The sequence below is a fragment of the Myotis yumanensis genome, unplaced genomic scaffold (genome assembly GCF_028538775.1).
Source record: "Myotis yumanensis isolate MYYU_CA2020_CCGP unplaced genomic scaffold, mMyoYum1.0.hap1 SCAF_5, whole genome shotgun sequence".
NCBI lineage: Eukaryota > Metazoa > Chordata > Mammalia > Chiroptera > Vespertilionidae > Myotis > Myotis yumanensis.
In genome coordinates, this window is record NW_027223756.1 from 101117269 (window position 1) to 101131924 (window position 14656).

The 14656-nt window shown below is 55.6% G+C and overlaps 1 protein-coding gene across 1 annotated transcript in view; it reads left to right on the plus strand.

The window, feature by feature from the left end:
* The window catches only part of OBSCN (obscurin, cytoskeletal calmodulin and titin-interacting RhoGEF), a 167403-nt gene that overhangs the window by 70230 nt on the left and 82517 nt on the right, over positions 1-14656 (plus strand). The window contains 16 exon segments of the mRNA XM_070416713.1: positions 1522-1797; positions 4184-4459; positions 6957-7232; positions 8433-8717; positions 8899-9165; positions 9310-9579; positions 10422-10688; positions 10985-11251; positions 11682-11794; positions 11884-12037; positions 12216-12377; positions 12464-12568; positions 13107-13373; positions 13609-13878; positions 13988-14254; positions 14337-14603. Coding sequence (XP_070272814.1) covers positions 1522-1797; positions 4184-4459; positions 6957-7232; positions 8433-8717; positions 8899-9165; positions 9310-9579; positions 10422-10688; positions 10985-11251; positions 11682-11794; positions 11884-12037; positions 12216-12377; positions 12464-12568; positions 13107-13373; positions 13609-13878; positions 13988-14254; positions 14337-14603 — 3789 coding nt within the window.

The window sequence follows — 14656 nt, forward strand, 5'->3', positions numbered from 1 at the left end:
AACTTCCAGGTGCCTCTAGCTAACAGTTTGGTGTTATATCTGTGTACAATAAGAGCTCGTGAGTGTGTATAGATACAAAAAGAATCCAGCAAACATTTTTAATTGTTAGTGTAGGAGAATATGACAAATTATTTAGTAGCAGTAAATGTGAAAAGTTTTGAGAAATTGACCAAATTATTAGAAAACTTCATGAAAAGTGGCATAAGATTTGACATCTCAAATACTCCTACAACCGTTTCAATAAATGGAACCACAAAAAAAAGCTCTTATAGGTGAAGATGACACCCCAGTGGCCCCACTGGAAATTTGTATGAACTATTCTGTAAGGAAATTATAGCTTGTTCATGGAGATCCTTCTAGAGCTAGAAATGGAAATACAGTCTCTGGCTTATTACATGGCACCAGCATGACATCTATCACCAGCATCTGATAGGGAGAATTCAAAGTATGGGCCAATGCATAGTGGAGACCAAGGCCGAAATCTGAAGCTAAGTAGTATATAAATGAATCGGCAGTGTATTAAGAGGACGATGCACTATAATGAAAGACATGGCCCGGGTGTGTGAGCACTACAAAGGTCAGCAAATCAATATACCTCATGACGTGAGCAGATTGAAACTAAAATATGAAGGGATCGCCTCATCAATGCAGAGTTGAGTTTGATAACATTTAATGTCAGAATTGTGGAAGAAATAGTTTATCAATATCTCTTCATGCCGCAGATTCTTAGCCAATTAGAAATAAAACGGTTCATCCTTCTTCTAATAAATGACACTGAAGGAAAACCAGCTAATCACACTAAGTGACACTTGAAAGCTGTGCCTGTGAGATCAGGGACCAGGCAACGGGGCTCACAGTCACCACTGTTGTCAGCAGGAAAGTAGGAAATAAAGAGAAACATACAAAAGTGTGAAAAAACTGAAGTGAAATTCCGATAATATGACTTACGCAAAAGATAAATTATTAGACTTGGTGGGAGTGGGGAGAAATATGGTGTCCAAAATGCCCATGAACAGACACGGCGCAGAAGAGCAAACAGTAAAGACCGCAAACATAGCAAAGGTCCACCACTTTGTGAGTCATCCAAACCATGGCAGAGACAGGCTCAGGAGGCACAGCTCAGTGCCCTAGGTGTCCAGCAGGTGACACAGGGAGTGCGGGTGGGAGGTGGAGCCCAGGAACTGTCCCTCGCCGGGTGGGAATGGTCCCTGCACCACCGGGAAAGACTTGGTCACCTGGGAGGGTGTGTGCACACCTCATGGCCTGAAGTCCCTCTACTCGAGGGTTTGTGCTCCGGAGAAGTGCTTCACGGTGTCTCCTGCGGGGACCGCCCCTGGGCAGTGGTCCATGTGCAGATGAATGAGCTACTTGTGCTTTGAAGGTGCTGGGGCTTCTGCGGGTCACACAGAGCCTTGAGAATTTTCCCGTCCTGCCACGTCCCTGCTTAGTCCTTCCGTCCCCAGTGCTGTCCTCGTGATTTAGAAAATATCTTTGACCCTGTGCATCTGTCCCTGTCCCCAGAGCCCACGGTGGTGTTTGCCAAGGAGCAGTCGGCACACAGCGAGGTGAAGGCCACGGCCGGGGCCAGTGCCACGCTGAGCTGCGAGGTGGCCCAGGCTCAGACGCAGGTGACGTGGTACAAGGATGGCAAGAAGCTGAGCGGGAGCTCAAAAGTGCGCGTGGAGGCCACGGGCTGCACCCGGCGGCTGGTGCTGCAGCAGGCGGCGAAGGGGGACAGCGGGGAGTACACCTGCGAGGCTGGGGGCCAGAAGGTCACCTTCAACCTGGATGTCCCAGGTCGGTTCTTTGGTGGCACTGACTTCGCCTTGTGTGTAGGTAATGACTACAGCCGGACACACCTGCGGCTCTTTCCACTGGACCTCACCTCTTTAGCCTTCTATCCTCCATCTCCCATATCATCCCAGTGGTGGAGCCAGAGCAGGCTGGGTGGGCAGAGTGTGAGCAGAAGGGAGAGGTCTTCCTGTACAGGCTGAGTGGTGCTCAGGTTTTGCTCAGTCATAGTTCCCAGCACCTGCCAGAGACTTCTGGGTGCTTCTCTCCAGCCGGGACTCGGGCTCTACCTTTCACGTGGAGTCTGAGGTAGACCAGACGTCTCTTACCTGTGTTATGTGAATTTCCAACTCCCCAAGTCCTGGTAGCTTCCAAATGCCCACAGCCAGCAACACGGGCAGAGACACGTTTGAATTTCATTACAACAGAATGTGGGGAGGTTGCTGCCACGCAGTCTTACTGGGATCCATCTCAGTCGCAAAATCTAGATCTGTGTTTTCTTGCAAGATCTGTGCAAAAAAGTACACAGAGACCAGAGGATTGGCACGTGTGTGTCGGAGTCCTGTACCTGTGAGGTCTGGAATTCTCCTCCTAAAGTACATCTCGGTTTCTTTTTGAGTCCCGTGTCAGAATCCCCTGGGACTATGATGTATACCAGATTTGGACATGGAGAGGAATCAGGAGCTTCTCCCACACTGCATGCCTTGTTGAAGACAAGTAACTATAGCGATAGCCCTTGATTGTTGAGTCAGTATTTATGTCATAGTATTTCCTAATGACGCATGTGTATTTATCCCTGTCCTGTGTATTCACAGAGATGTCTGTGAACTAACTGTATTTTCATTTTGCTAGGAGAGTTTTAACCTCAAATCAACTTCCAGGTGCCTCTAGCTTACAGTTTGGTGTTATATCTGTGTACAATAAGAGCTCGTGAGTGTGTATAGATACAAAAAGAATCCAGCAAACATTTTTAATTGTTAGTGTAGGAGAATATGACAAATTATTTAGTAGCAGTAAATGTGAAAAGTTTTGAGAAATTGACCAAATTATTAGAAAACTTCATGAAAAGTGGCATAAGATTTGACATCTCAAATACTCCTACAACCGTTTCAATAAATGGAACCACAAAAAAAAGCTCTTATAGGTGAAGATGACACCCCAGTGGCCCCACTGGAAATTTGTATGAACTATTCTGTAAGGAAATTATAGCTTGTTCATGGAGATCCTTCTAGAGCTAGAAATGGAAATACAGTCTCTGGCTTATTACATGGCACCAGCATGACATCTATCACCAGCATCTGATAGGGAGAATTCAAAGTATGGGCCAATGCATAGTGGAGACCAAGGCCGAAATCTGAAGCTAAGTAGTATATAAATGAATCGGCAGTGTATTAAGAGGACGATGCACTATAATGAAAGACATGGCCCGGGTGTGTGAGCACTACAAAGGTCAGCAAATCAATATACCTCATGACGTGAGCAGATTGAAACTAAAATATGAAGGGATCGCCTCATCAATGCAGAGTTGAGTTTGATAACATTTAATGTCAGAATTGTGGAAGAAATAGTTTATCAATATCTCTTCATGCCGCAGATTCTTAGCCAATTAGAAATAAAACGGTTCATCCTTCTTCTAATAAATGACACTGAAGGAAAACCAGCTAATCACACTAAGTGACACTTGAAAGCTGTGCCTGTGAGATCAGGGACCAGGCAACGGGGCTCACAGTCACCACTGTTGTCAGCAGGAAAGTAGGAAATAAAGAGAAACATACAAAAGTGTGAAAAAACTGAAGTGAAATTCTGATAATATGACTTACGCAAAAGATAAATTATTAGACTTGGTGGGAGTGGGGAGAAATATGGTGTCCAAAATGCCCATGAACAGACACGGCGCAGAAGAGCAAACAGTAAAGACCGCAAACATAGCAAAGGTCCACCACTTTGTGAGTCATCCAAACCATGGCAGAGACAGGCTCAGGAGGCACAGCTCAGTGCCCTAGGTGTCCAGCAGGTGACACAGGGAGTGCGGGTGGGAGGTGGAGCCCAGGAACTGTCCCTCGCCGGGTGGGAATGGTCCCTGCACCACCGGGAAAGACTTGGTCACCTGGGAGGGTGTGTGCACACCTCATGGCCTGAAGTCCCTCTACTCGAGGGTTTGTGCTCCGGAGAAGTGCTTCACGGTGTCTCCTGCGGGGACCGCCCCTGGGCAGTGGTCCATGTGCAGATGAATGAGCTACTTGTGCTTTGAAGGTGCTGGGGTTCTGCGGGTCACACAGAGCCTTGAGAATTTTCCCGTTCTGCCACGTCCCTGCTTAGTCCTTCCGTCCCCAGTGCTGTCCTCGTGATTTAGAAAATATCTTTGACCCTGTGCATCTGTCCCTGTCCCCAGAGCCCACGGTGGTGTTTGCCAAGGAGCAGTCGGCACACAGCGAGGTGAAGGCCACGGCCGGGGCCAGTGCCACGCTGAGCTGCGAGGTGGCCCAGGCTCAGACGCAGGTGACGTGGTACAAGGATGGCAAGAAGCTGAGCGGGAGCTCAAAAGTGCGCGTGGAGGCCACGGGCTGCACCCGGCGGCTGGTGCTGCAGCAGGCAGCGAAGGGGGACAGCGGGGAGTACACCTGCGAGGCCGGGGGCCAGACGGTCACCTTCAACCTGGATGTCCCAGGTCGGTTCTTTGGTGGCACTGACTTCGCCTTGTGTGTAGGTAATGACTACAGCCGGACACACCTGCGGCTCTTTCCACTGGACCTCGCCTCTTTAGCCTTCTATCCTCCATCTCCCATATCATCCCAGTGGTGGGGCCAGACCAGGCTGGGTGGGCAGAGTGTGAGCAGAAGGGAGAGGTCTTCCTGTACAGGCTGAGTGGTGCTCAGGTTTTGCTCAGTCATAGTTCCCAGCACCTGCCAGAGACTTCTGGGTGCCCCTCTCCAGCCAGGACTCGGGCTCTACCTTTCACGTGGAGTCTGAGGTAGACCAGACGTCTCTTACCTGTGTTATGTGAATTTCCTATTCCCCAAGTCCTGGTAGCTCCCAAATGCCCACAGCCAGCAACACGGGCAGAGACTCGTTTGAATTTCATTACAACAGAATGTGGGGAGGTTGCTGCCACGCAGTCTTACTGGGATCCATCTCAGACTGAACAGTGTGGTAGCAAATTGTAGTTTCTTAGGGCACTCCTTTGCATGTGGATGGAGAAGTTACTGGATCCTCACTTGTCGCAAAATCTAGATCCGTGTTTTCTTGCAAGATCTGTGCAAAAAAGTACACAGAGACCAGAGGATTGGCACGTGTGTGTCGGGGTCCTGTACCTGTGAGGTCTGGAATTCTCCTCCTAAAGTACATCTCGGTTTCTTTTTGAGTTCTGTGTCAGAATCCCCTGGGACTCTGATGTATACCAGATTTGGACATGGAGAGGAATCAGGAGCTTCTCCCACACTGCATGCCTTGTTGAAGACAAGTAACTATAGCCATAGCCCTTGACTTTTGAGTCAGTATTTATGTCATAGTATTTCCTAAGGTCACATGTGTATTTGTCCCTGTCCATGGTGTTCACAGAGATGTCTGTGAACTAATGTATTTTCATTTAGTGAGGAGAGTTTTAACCTCAATTTGACATCCAGGTGCCTCTAACTAACAGTTTGGTGTTATAAGTGTGTTCAACAGCTTGTGGGTGTGTATAGACACACACAAAAAAAACACCACCAAACATTTGTAATTGCTACTTTAGGAGAATATGACAAATTATTTTGTAGGAGTAAATCTGAGAAGTTTTGAGAAATTGACCAGATTATTAGAAAACTCTATGAAAAATGGCATATGATTTTGACAGCTCAAATAGTCCTACGACTGTTTCAATAAATTGAACCACAGAAAAAAAAAACAAAAACAAAAAAGGAAAAAAAAGATCTTATAGGTGAAGATGACACCCCAGTGGCTCCACTGGAAAATTATATGAACTATTCCTTAAGGAAAGTATTGCATGTTCATGGAGATCCTTCTAGACCTAGAGAAGGACACACAGTCTCTGGTTTATTTTGCGGCAACAGCATGGCATCTATCACCAACATCTGATAGGGAGAGTGGAAATAGTGGGCCAATGCATTGTGGAGACCAAGGCCGAAATCTGAAGCTAAGTAGTATATAAATGAATCGGCAGTGTATTAAGAGGACGATGCACTATAATGAAAGACACAGCCCGGGTTTGTGAGCACTACAAAGGTCAGCAAATCAACATACCTCATGACATAAGCAGATTGAAACTAAAATATGAAGCGATCGCCTCATCAATGCAGAGTTGAGTTTGATAACATTTAATGTCAGAAATGTGGAAGAAATAGTTTATCAATATCTCTTCATGCCGCAGATTCTTAGCCAATTAGAAATAAAACGGTTCATCCTTTCTTCTGATAAATGACACTGAAGGAAAACCTGCTAGTCACACTAAGTGTCACTTGAAAGCTGTGCCTGTGATTCAGGGACCAGGCAAGGAGGCTCACAGTCACCACTGTTGTCAGCAGGAAAGCAGGAAATAAAGTGCAACATACAAAAGTGTGAAAAAACTGAAGTGAAATTCCGATAATATGACTTACGCAAAAGATAAATTATTAGACTTGGTGGGAGTGGGGAGAAATATGGTGTCCAAAATGCCCATGAACAGACACGGCGCAGAAGAGCAAACAGTAAAGACCGCAAACATAGCAAAGGTCCACCACTTTGTGAGTCATCCAAACCATGGCAGAGACAGGCTCAGGAGGCACAGCTCAGTGCCCTAGGTGTCCAGCAGGTGACACAGGGAGTGCGGGTGGGAGGTGGAGCCCAGGAACTGTCCCTCGCCGGGTGGGAATGGTCCCTGCACCACCGGGAAAGACTTGGTCACCTGGGAGGGTGTGTGCACACCTCATGGCCTGAAGTCCCTCTACTCGAGGGTTTGTGCTCCGGAGAAGTGCTTCACGGTGTCTCCTGCGGGGACCGCCCCTGGGCAGTGGTCCATGTGCAGATGAATGAGCTACTTGTGCTGAGAAGGTGCTGGGGCTTCTGCGGGTCACACAGAGCCTTGAGAATTTTCCCGTCCTGCCACGTCCCTGCTTAGTCCTTCCGTCCCCAGTGCTGTCCTCGTGATTTAGAAAATATCTTTGACCCTGTGCATCTGTCCCTGTTCCCAGAGCCCACGGTGGTGTTTGCCAAGGAGCAGTCGGCACACAGCGAGGTGAAGGCCACGGCCGGGGCCAGTGCCACGCTGAGCTGCGAGGTGGCCCAGGCTCAGACGCAGGTGACGTGGTACAAGGATGGCAAGAAGCTGAGCGGGAGCTCAAAAGTGCGCGTGGAGGCCACGGGCTGCACCCGGCGGCTGGTGCTGCAGCAGGTGGCGAAGGGGGACAGCGGGGAGTACACCTGCGAGGCCGGGGGCCAGAAGGTCACCTTCAGCCTAGATGTTCCAGGTGGGTACCTGTCTGTCCAGAGAGGACAAGTACCTGAGGAATCAAGTGACAGGCATTGTCTTGACAGACTTTGCAAGCCTGTGGTTGTGGTTTCACCAGTGTTGGTTTCTATGGACATGCCCTGCCTCAGGCCTCTTCCTCTCCTGAGCTCTTGTGACTGTGGACCTAGGCTAAGACAGTAGTCCCAGGCATTGTGGACCTGTTTTATCTAGATTTTTGCTCTTTGTTTCCACATCCTCACCTTCCCCAGAAGGGCACCTTTCATGGAGGCTTCTACAGGCCGTCAATGTTTGAGGCCTGTGGAAATGCGCATTGTCTGTCTGGGCCTGGAGCTCACAGTTTTCTGTTTTAAGTCTCCCCTTGCAGATATTGAGTCCAGCCTTGCTCTGGAGAACCTCACCAGAGGGGCTCTGGCTTTGGATGCCTTTTTCCTCAGTGGAGTTTGGGTCCCTATCACTGGCCTTGAGTTCCTGACTATCCTGCAATTGTTAAGTCAGCCTGGTGACCTGACCTCTGCTGGGGCACATCCAGGGCTGGCACTGGTCCTGCTGGTGTGCTGCCTGTGCCTTATAGACCCCAGCTGATGACAGCACCTCTGGGTTTCTGAGTCCTGCTGTAGGTGTTGGTCTTGAGCTGGCGGACACGGCCCCATCCCCTTGCCAACCTGCCCCCCATGGTACAGCCGGCCTGTGTTCAGGTGATCCCCTGGATGGGCTCTTACAGGGACCCTCTTGGGCCCCTTCTGGGGCTTTCCCCCTCCCCCTTTGGTGCTGCTGTGCATTCCCCCCACATGCTGAGGCACTCAGGGTGTTACAGCCTCTCAGCCTCTGTCCTGGGCCCAGGCTTCCCTGGAGGGCAGGCATTGAAACCTCTAGGCTCTTGGTCAGACAGAGCTTGTGGCTCCAGGCCTGCGGTCCCCTGTAGCTGACTCCTCTTGCCACTCTTCATGGCCCCCGAGAGCCTGGATGGTGGCCATCAGGGGGTGTGGCGCTCTGAGGCGTTCCCTCTTGGGCTTGCTCAGTGGAAGCAGCAGCCAAGGACTGGGTGAGCAAGGCGTTGTATAGCAGTTGGAGCTTGGGCCAGTCCCACTTTAGGTCTTCTCCCATAGTATGGCCCGGAGCAGGCAGGGACCAGGCCAGGGAAGCAGGGTCCCCACTGTATTGATGACTAACCCTCCTGCTCCTTCCCCTTGCACCCCAGAGCCAGAGCCTGAGTCCCCAGCCCTGGAGAGACCCGACCGCAGGGGGCTTCTGGTGGTCAAAGAACACGAGGACATCGTCCTGACTGCCACGCTGGCCGCACCCTCTGTGGCTGCGGTGACATGGCTCAAGGACGGCGTGGAGATTCGCCGCAGCAAGCGGCACCAGACGGCCAGCCTGGGGGACACGCACACCCTGACGGTGCGCGGTGCGCAGACCCTGGACAGCGCAGTGTACAGCTGCTGCGTAGGCGCTGAAGCGCAGGACTTCCCGGTGCAGGTGGAAGGTCAGCGGTCAGCGCAGTCCTCTGCGAACCCCGCGCCTGCTGGGTCTCACTGAGGGCGAGCAGCAGTGTCTTGTCCGGGAGTGGGTACGGGTGGGGCTCAGGGCGCACGACCCCAAAGCAAAGCACAGAGCGGGTCTCCAGGGCCTGAGCCCCTCCGGGCTGACGTCCTTCCCCTCCGCAGAGGTGGCCGCCAGGTTCTGCCAGCCCCTGGAGCCCGTGAGCGGGGAGCTGGGCGGCACGGTGACGCTGGCCTGCGAGCTGAGCCCGGCGCAGGCCCAGGTGGTGTGGCGCTGTGGGAGCACGCAGCTGCGGGCGGGCAAGCGCTTCCAGATGGCGGCCGAGGGGCTCCGGCGCTCCCTCACCGTGTCGGGCCTGCGGGCGGAGGATGCGGGCGAGTACGTGTGCGAGAGCCGCGACGACCGCACCAGCGCCCGGCTCTCGGTCCGCGGTACGCTCCACAGCGCGCTGGCGGGGCGCGGGGCGCGGGGCGGGGCGCTCCCCATGGCTTCGCGGAGAAGGTGCTCTTCCGTGGCGTCTGCAAGTGGGGCCTCGCTCCTCCTACCAACCTCTCAAGCGGACCTCCTGTCCACAGTCCCCCGCGAAGTCAAGTTTACGTCTGGGCTGAGCGCCATGGTCGCGGAGGAGGGCCAGGAGGCCACCTTCCAGTGCGTGGTGACCCCCAGCGACGCGGCGGTCCTGTGGTTCCGGGACGGTACCCAGCTGCAGCCCAGTGAGAAGTTTCGCATGTCGCAGAGCGGCGCCAGCCACAGCCTGACCATCTCGGGTCTGGTCCTGGAGGACGCCGGCCAGATCACCGCGGAGGCTGAGGGGGTCACATCCTCGGCTGCCCTCCGCGTCCGAGGTGCGGGGCCGGGGGTGGCGGGAGTGTGGGCCCCTCACGAGTGGGCTGCCATCGTGCTGCTCGCAGGTGCCCGCTCCTCTGGCTGATCTCAGGGAACACAGGGTTTGCTGGTTGCAGAGAGAAGACTGGGGTGGGACGGAAGGGCTGGGCACCTCCGCTGAAGGAGTAAACTGCTGCACTGTGCCCCTGGTCTGAGAACGGATCCGCACCGAGCCCCATAGGTGGCGAGATGGGAGGGAGTGGGGTTGGCAGCCAGTGTAAGCAGAGGCAGGAGGGGTGGACGCATTTTGCTCGATGAAGCCAGATTGTCAGTGAGAGCCAGCCTTCACCTGAGGATAAGTGGGAGCCATCACAGGTCTTGAGTAAGAGTAATGTGGGCAGACTCACTTTCTGGGGAGGTCATGGTACAGTGTGGGACTTCAGCATGTTTCTCTCCCTTAATGTTCGGGCTCCCAGGGCTCCAGTGGAGTGGAGATGCTAATTCGACTGGTCTGGGGGCTCAGAGCCCACCTGTCTCACCAGCTCCGTGTCCTGAGGCTACTGGTCACCACACGTAGGAGCTCCAGGCACTGGTGCCTGGCAGGGCTGTTCAGAGCAGGGGAGCAGAGGTGGGAGCAGGCTGGGAAAGGAGAGGCCTCCTTAGTCTCCATTTCCTCCCATTAAAGTGCCCTGTGCAGGTGTGCAGCTGGGCCCTGAGTATTGCTAAAGCCTTGCCTGGCTTGGAGGCAGAATGTGGTAGGGGTCCCTGCTCTGCCGGCTGGGGGCTGGGTTGGACAGGGGCCCTCTGAGCCTCGTGTTCCTGAGTGGCAGTGGCTGTGTGATTGCCCTTTCCCTGACCCCAGAGGCTCCTGTGCTGTTCAAGAAGAAGCTGGAGCCACAGACAGTGGAGGAGTGGGGTTCAGTGACCCTGGTGGTAGAGCTGACCAGGCCTTGGCCAGATGTCAAGTGGACACGCAATGCCATGGCCATATCCCCAAGCGAGAATGTGGCAATCTACACGGAGGGCGCAAGTCACCGCTTGGTCCTCCGCAGTGTGGGTTTTGCTGACCGTGGCTTCTATGGCTGTGAGACGCCAGATGACAAGACACAGGCCAAGCTCACAGTAACAAGTGAGCTACAGGGCAGCTGGATCTGGGGTCTGGCACCCAGGAGAGGGGAGGGAGGGGTGAAGGGATGGAGAGGAATGAGCTTCCCACTGGGGACCTGGCCTTGGGAAGGGAGGGTTATCAGGGGGAGAACTCTTATGGCTGGGGATGAAGTGAGCCTCCCAGGGAGGGCAATTATCCTCCTGTGGGTGTGGGCCTCCCCCTCTAGGGCAACACGCTGAGCTGAGGCCCCTGGGAAGGACAGAGGGAGGGCCAGGGTCTCGGTGCAGTGGCATACCCTTCCCTCCTTTGCTCCACAGTGCGCCAGGTCCAGCTCCTGCGGGGCCTGCAGGTGGTGGAGGTGCAAGAGCAAGGCTCCACCACCATGGAGGTGGAGCTGTCCCATGCCAACGTAGAGGGCAGCTGGACACGTGATGGCCTTCGGCTACAGCCAGGGCCCACATGCCAACTGGCAGTTCAAGGCCCCATTCACACCCTCACGCTGTCTGAGCTGCGGCCACAGGATGGTGGTCTCATTGCCTTCAAGGCTGAGGGCGTGCACACATCTGCACGGCTGGTGGTAACTGGTGCGTGGGGGGTGGAGTGAGACTCACTCGAGACTGCATGGTCCCTGTCTTGAAGGGGAGGCAGGTGGGGAGACTGCATGGTCCCTGTCTTGAAGGGGAGGCAGGTGGGGAGACTGCATGGTCCCTGTCTTGAAGGGGAGGCAGGTGGGGAGACTGCATGGTCCCTGTCTTAAAGGGGAGGCAGGTGGGGAGACTGCATGGTCCCTGTCTTGAAGGGGAGGCAGGTGGGGAGACTGCATGGTCCCTGTCTTGAAGGGGAGGCAGGTGGGGAGACTGCATGGTCCCTGTCTTGAAGGGGAGGCAGGTGGGGACAGGGGTGTGGAATCCCGGAGGGGGGGCATTCATTCCTAGAACCAGCTGAGTGATTTGGTCCATCTCAGCCCCCCTCCCCCACTCCACCTGCCTCTCTCATCTCCTTTTGCCTCCCCAGAGCTGCCTGTGAGGTTCAGCCGCCCACTGCAGGACATGGTGGCTACAGAGAAAGACAAAGTGACCCTGGAGTGTGAGCTGTCACGCCCCAATGTGGACGTGCGCTGGCTGAAGGTGCCTCTGTCCCTGGACTCTTCTGCTCCATCCTACTCCTCACCATGAGAGGCATCCCCAGCACCTGACCTGATTTTGTACCCCCACAGGATGGCGTGGAGCTTCAGGTTGGCAAGACAGTGGGTATGGCAGCCAAGGGCACCTGCCGGACTCTCATCATTTACCAGTGTGCCTTTGGGGACCAGGGCGTGTATGTGTGTGATGCCCATGGGGCTCAGACCTCGGCATCCCTGAAGGTGCAAGGTGAGGACTGGGCAGAGTGGGAGGTCAGGGCCAAGTGCAGGACCTCCTTACCCCCTGTCACTCCCATTGAGGTGCTTGGCCCTCTGATCCCAACCCTCTGGTACTCAGCAAGCTGTGGATGGGGGAGGGGCTGGCAGCTCTGTGCTTCAGTGTGGCAGGGCCTTCCTCGCTGCCCCAGGACGCAACATCCAGATCCTGAGACCCCTGGAAGACGTGGAGGTGATGGAGAAGGAGAGCGCCACTTTCTCCTGTGAGGTCTCCCATGATGATGTGTCTGCTCAGTGGTTCCGGGAGGGCAGTAAGCTTCGGTCCAGTGACAATGTGCGCATCCGCCAGGAAGGTGTGACAATTACGGCAGTGGCTGTGGGAGGGCCTCTCCCCATCCTCTGTGCACCTCCCCCAGTGCTGAGTGGTCTGTGTTCCCAGGAAGGACATACACGCTCATCTACCGGAGGGTCCTGGTGGAAGAAGCAGGAGAAATCCGATTTGTAGCTGAAAATGCAGAATCTCGAGCCCAGCTCCGAGTGAGAGGTGAGGGGGACTCAAGGGAGGATGTGGGCTGGACACCAAGTGAGAACATAGATGGGTGCTGTGCCAGCTGTCCCGACACAGGCCTGCGGCGCTCCAGCCCCTCCCAGGACAGGACAGGGGTAACCCAGGAGGATGCAAAGAGGGTGTTGCCTCCACTGCAGGAAGGCAGGGGTCTGAGGAGGCAGCCCTTCTTGTTTAAAATGGAGATATCAGTGAGTTCTTCCTCCTGGGACTGCAGCAGGTGCTGGAGAGTGAGGCCCTGGTGGCCTTGATGACAGGAGAGGGTGGCGACCAGGCCTGAGGGAGGGAGGGATAGTCTGTGGACAGGTAAGGTGATCACACGGGGGTGTTGATACACAGGAGGACAAGGGGGTCGGCATGAGGGGCAGGGCAAGAGGTGGAAAGGGTGGAAGGTAGGTGTGGGTGCACCTACTTTCTTCAGGGTCAATTGTACGGAAGGGGTCAGACCTGAGGGTGACACCCGCTTTAGCCTGGCTGGTTGGGAGCACCCACCTGACTCTTCCCTGCTCACCCACAGAGCTGCCAGTGTCCATTCTGCGCCCCCTGCGGGACAAGATTGCCATGGAGAAGCATCGAGGGGTACTTGAGTGCCAGGTGTCTCGGGCCAGTGCCCAGGTGCGGTGGTTCAAGGGTGGCGTGGAACTGCGGACCGGGCCCAAGTACGAGATGGTCAGTGATGGCCTCTACCGCAAGCTGGTCATCAGTGATGTGCAGCCTGAGGATGAGGACACTTACACATGCGATGCTGGCGATGTGAAGACCTCTGCCCAGTTCTTTGTGGAAGGTATGGGCAGGGCTGTAGGCAGCTGTCCTCTGTGCCTGGGCATGGGCTGCGGCCTCTATCATTGGCCCTGATACTTGGAGGCAGCCAGGTCTGAGAAGGGCCTGACTGGGGGGCATCGGGGCGGGGGAGGGAGGGAGGATGTGAGCACGTGTGTTTGGTGGGAGGGTTTGTTCCCAGGAAGGAACACAGATGGGGGCGGTCCTCCTGCAGACACAGTGATGCCTCTCGCCCACAGAGCAATCCATCACCATCGTGCGGGGCCTGCAAGACGTGACCGTGATGGAGCCCGCCCCCGCCTGGTTCGAGTGTGAGACCTCCATTCCCGCTGTTCGTCCGCCCAAGTGGCTGCTGGGGAAGACGCCGTTGCAGGCCGGGAAGGATGTGGGCGTGGAGCAGGAAGGCACAGTGCACCGGCTGACGCTGCGGCGCACCTGCTCCACCATGACCGGGCCAGTGCACTTCACCATCGGCAAGTCGCGCACCACCGCCCAGCTGGTTGTCTCAGGTGGGCGCGCAGCCCCCGGGCAAAGGAGGGGTCCTTAACGGATGGCAGTGCCCGGGGAGCTCCTCTGGCCCGGCCCACCCGCAGCGCTGCGCTCTCTCCTCCCGCGCAGACATCCCTGTGGTGCTTACAAGGCCGCTGGAGCCTAAGGCGGGCCGTGAACTGCAGTCAGTGGTCCTGTCCTGCGACTTCAAGCCGCCCCCCAAGGCTGTGCAGTGGTACAAGGAGGACACACCCTTGGCGCCCTCGGACAAATTCAGAATGCGCCTGGAGGGCCACATGGCTGAGCTGCGAGTGCTGCGGCTCACGCCCGCCGACGCGGGCATCTACCGGTGCCAGGCCGGCGGTGCCCAGACCTGTGCCCAGGTCACCGTGGAAGGTGCGTGGCGGGGGTGTAGGGCCGCCCAGAGGGGCCCGGGGGCGGTGGTGCCGGACGCTAAGCCTCCATGTGCTCTTGGCAGCGCGGGAGGTGACCGTGACGAGGCCGCTGCAGGACGCGGAGGCCACGGAGGAGGGCCGCGCCTGCTTCTCGTGCGAGCTTTCCCACGAGGACGAAGAGGTGGAGTGGTCACTCAATGGGACGCCCCTCTACAACGACAGCTTCCACGAAATCACCCACGAGGGCCACCGCCACACGCTGGTGCTGAAGCGGGTCAGGCGGGGGGACGCGGGCACCGTGCGCGTCTCTTCCCCCAAGGTGACGGCCTCTGCCCGCCTGGAGGTCAGAGGTGAGGCGGCCTGCAGGGGTCTGTGGGAGTCCCCCCAGGGGTCCCCGCTGGTG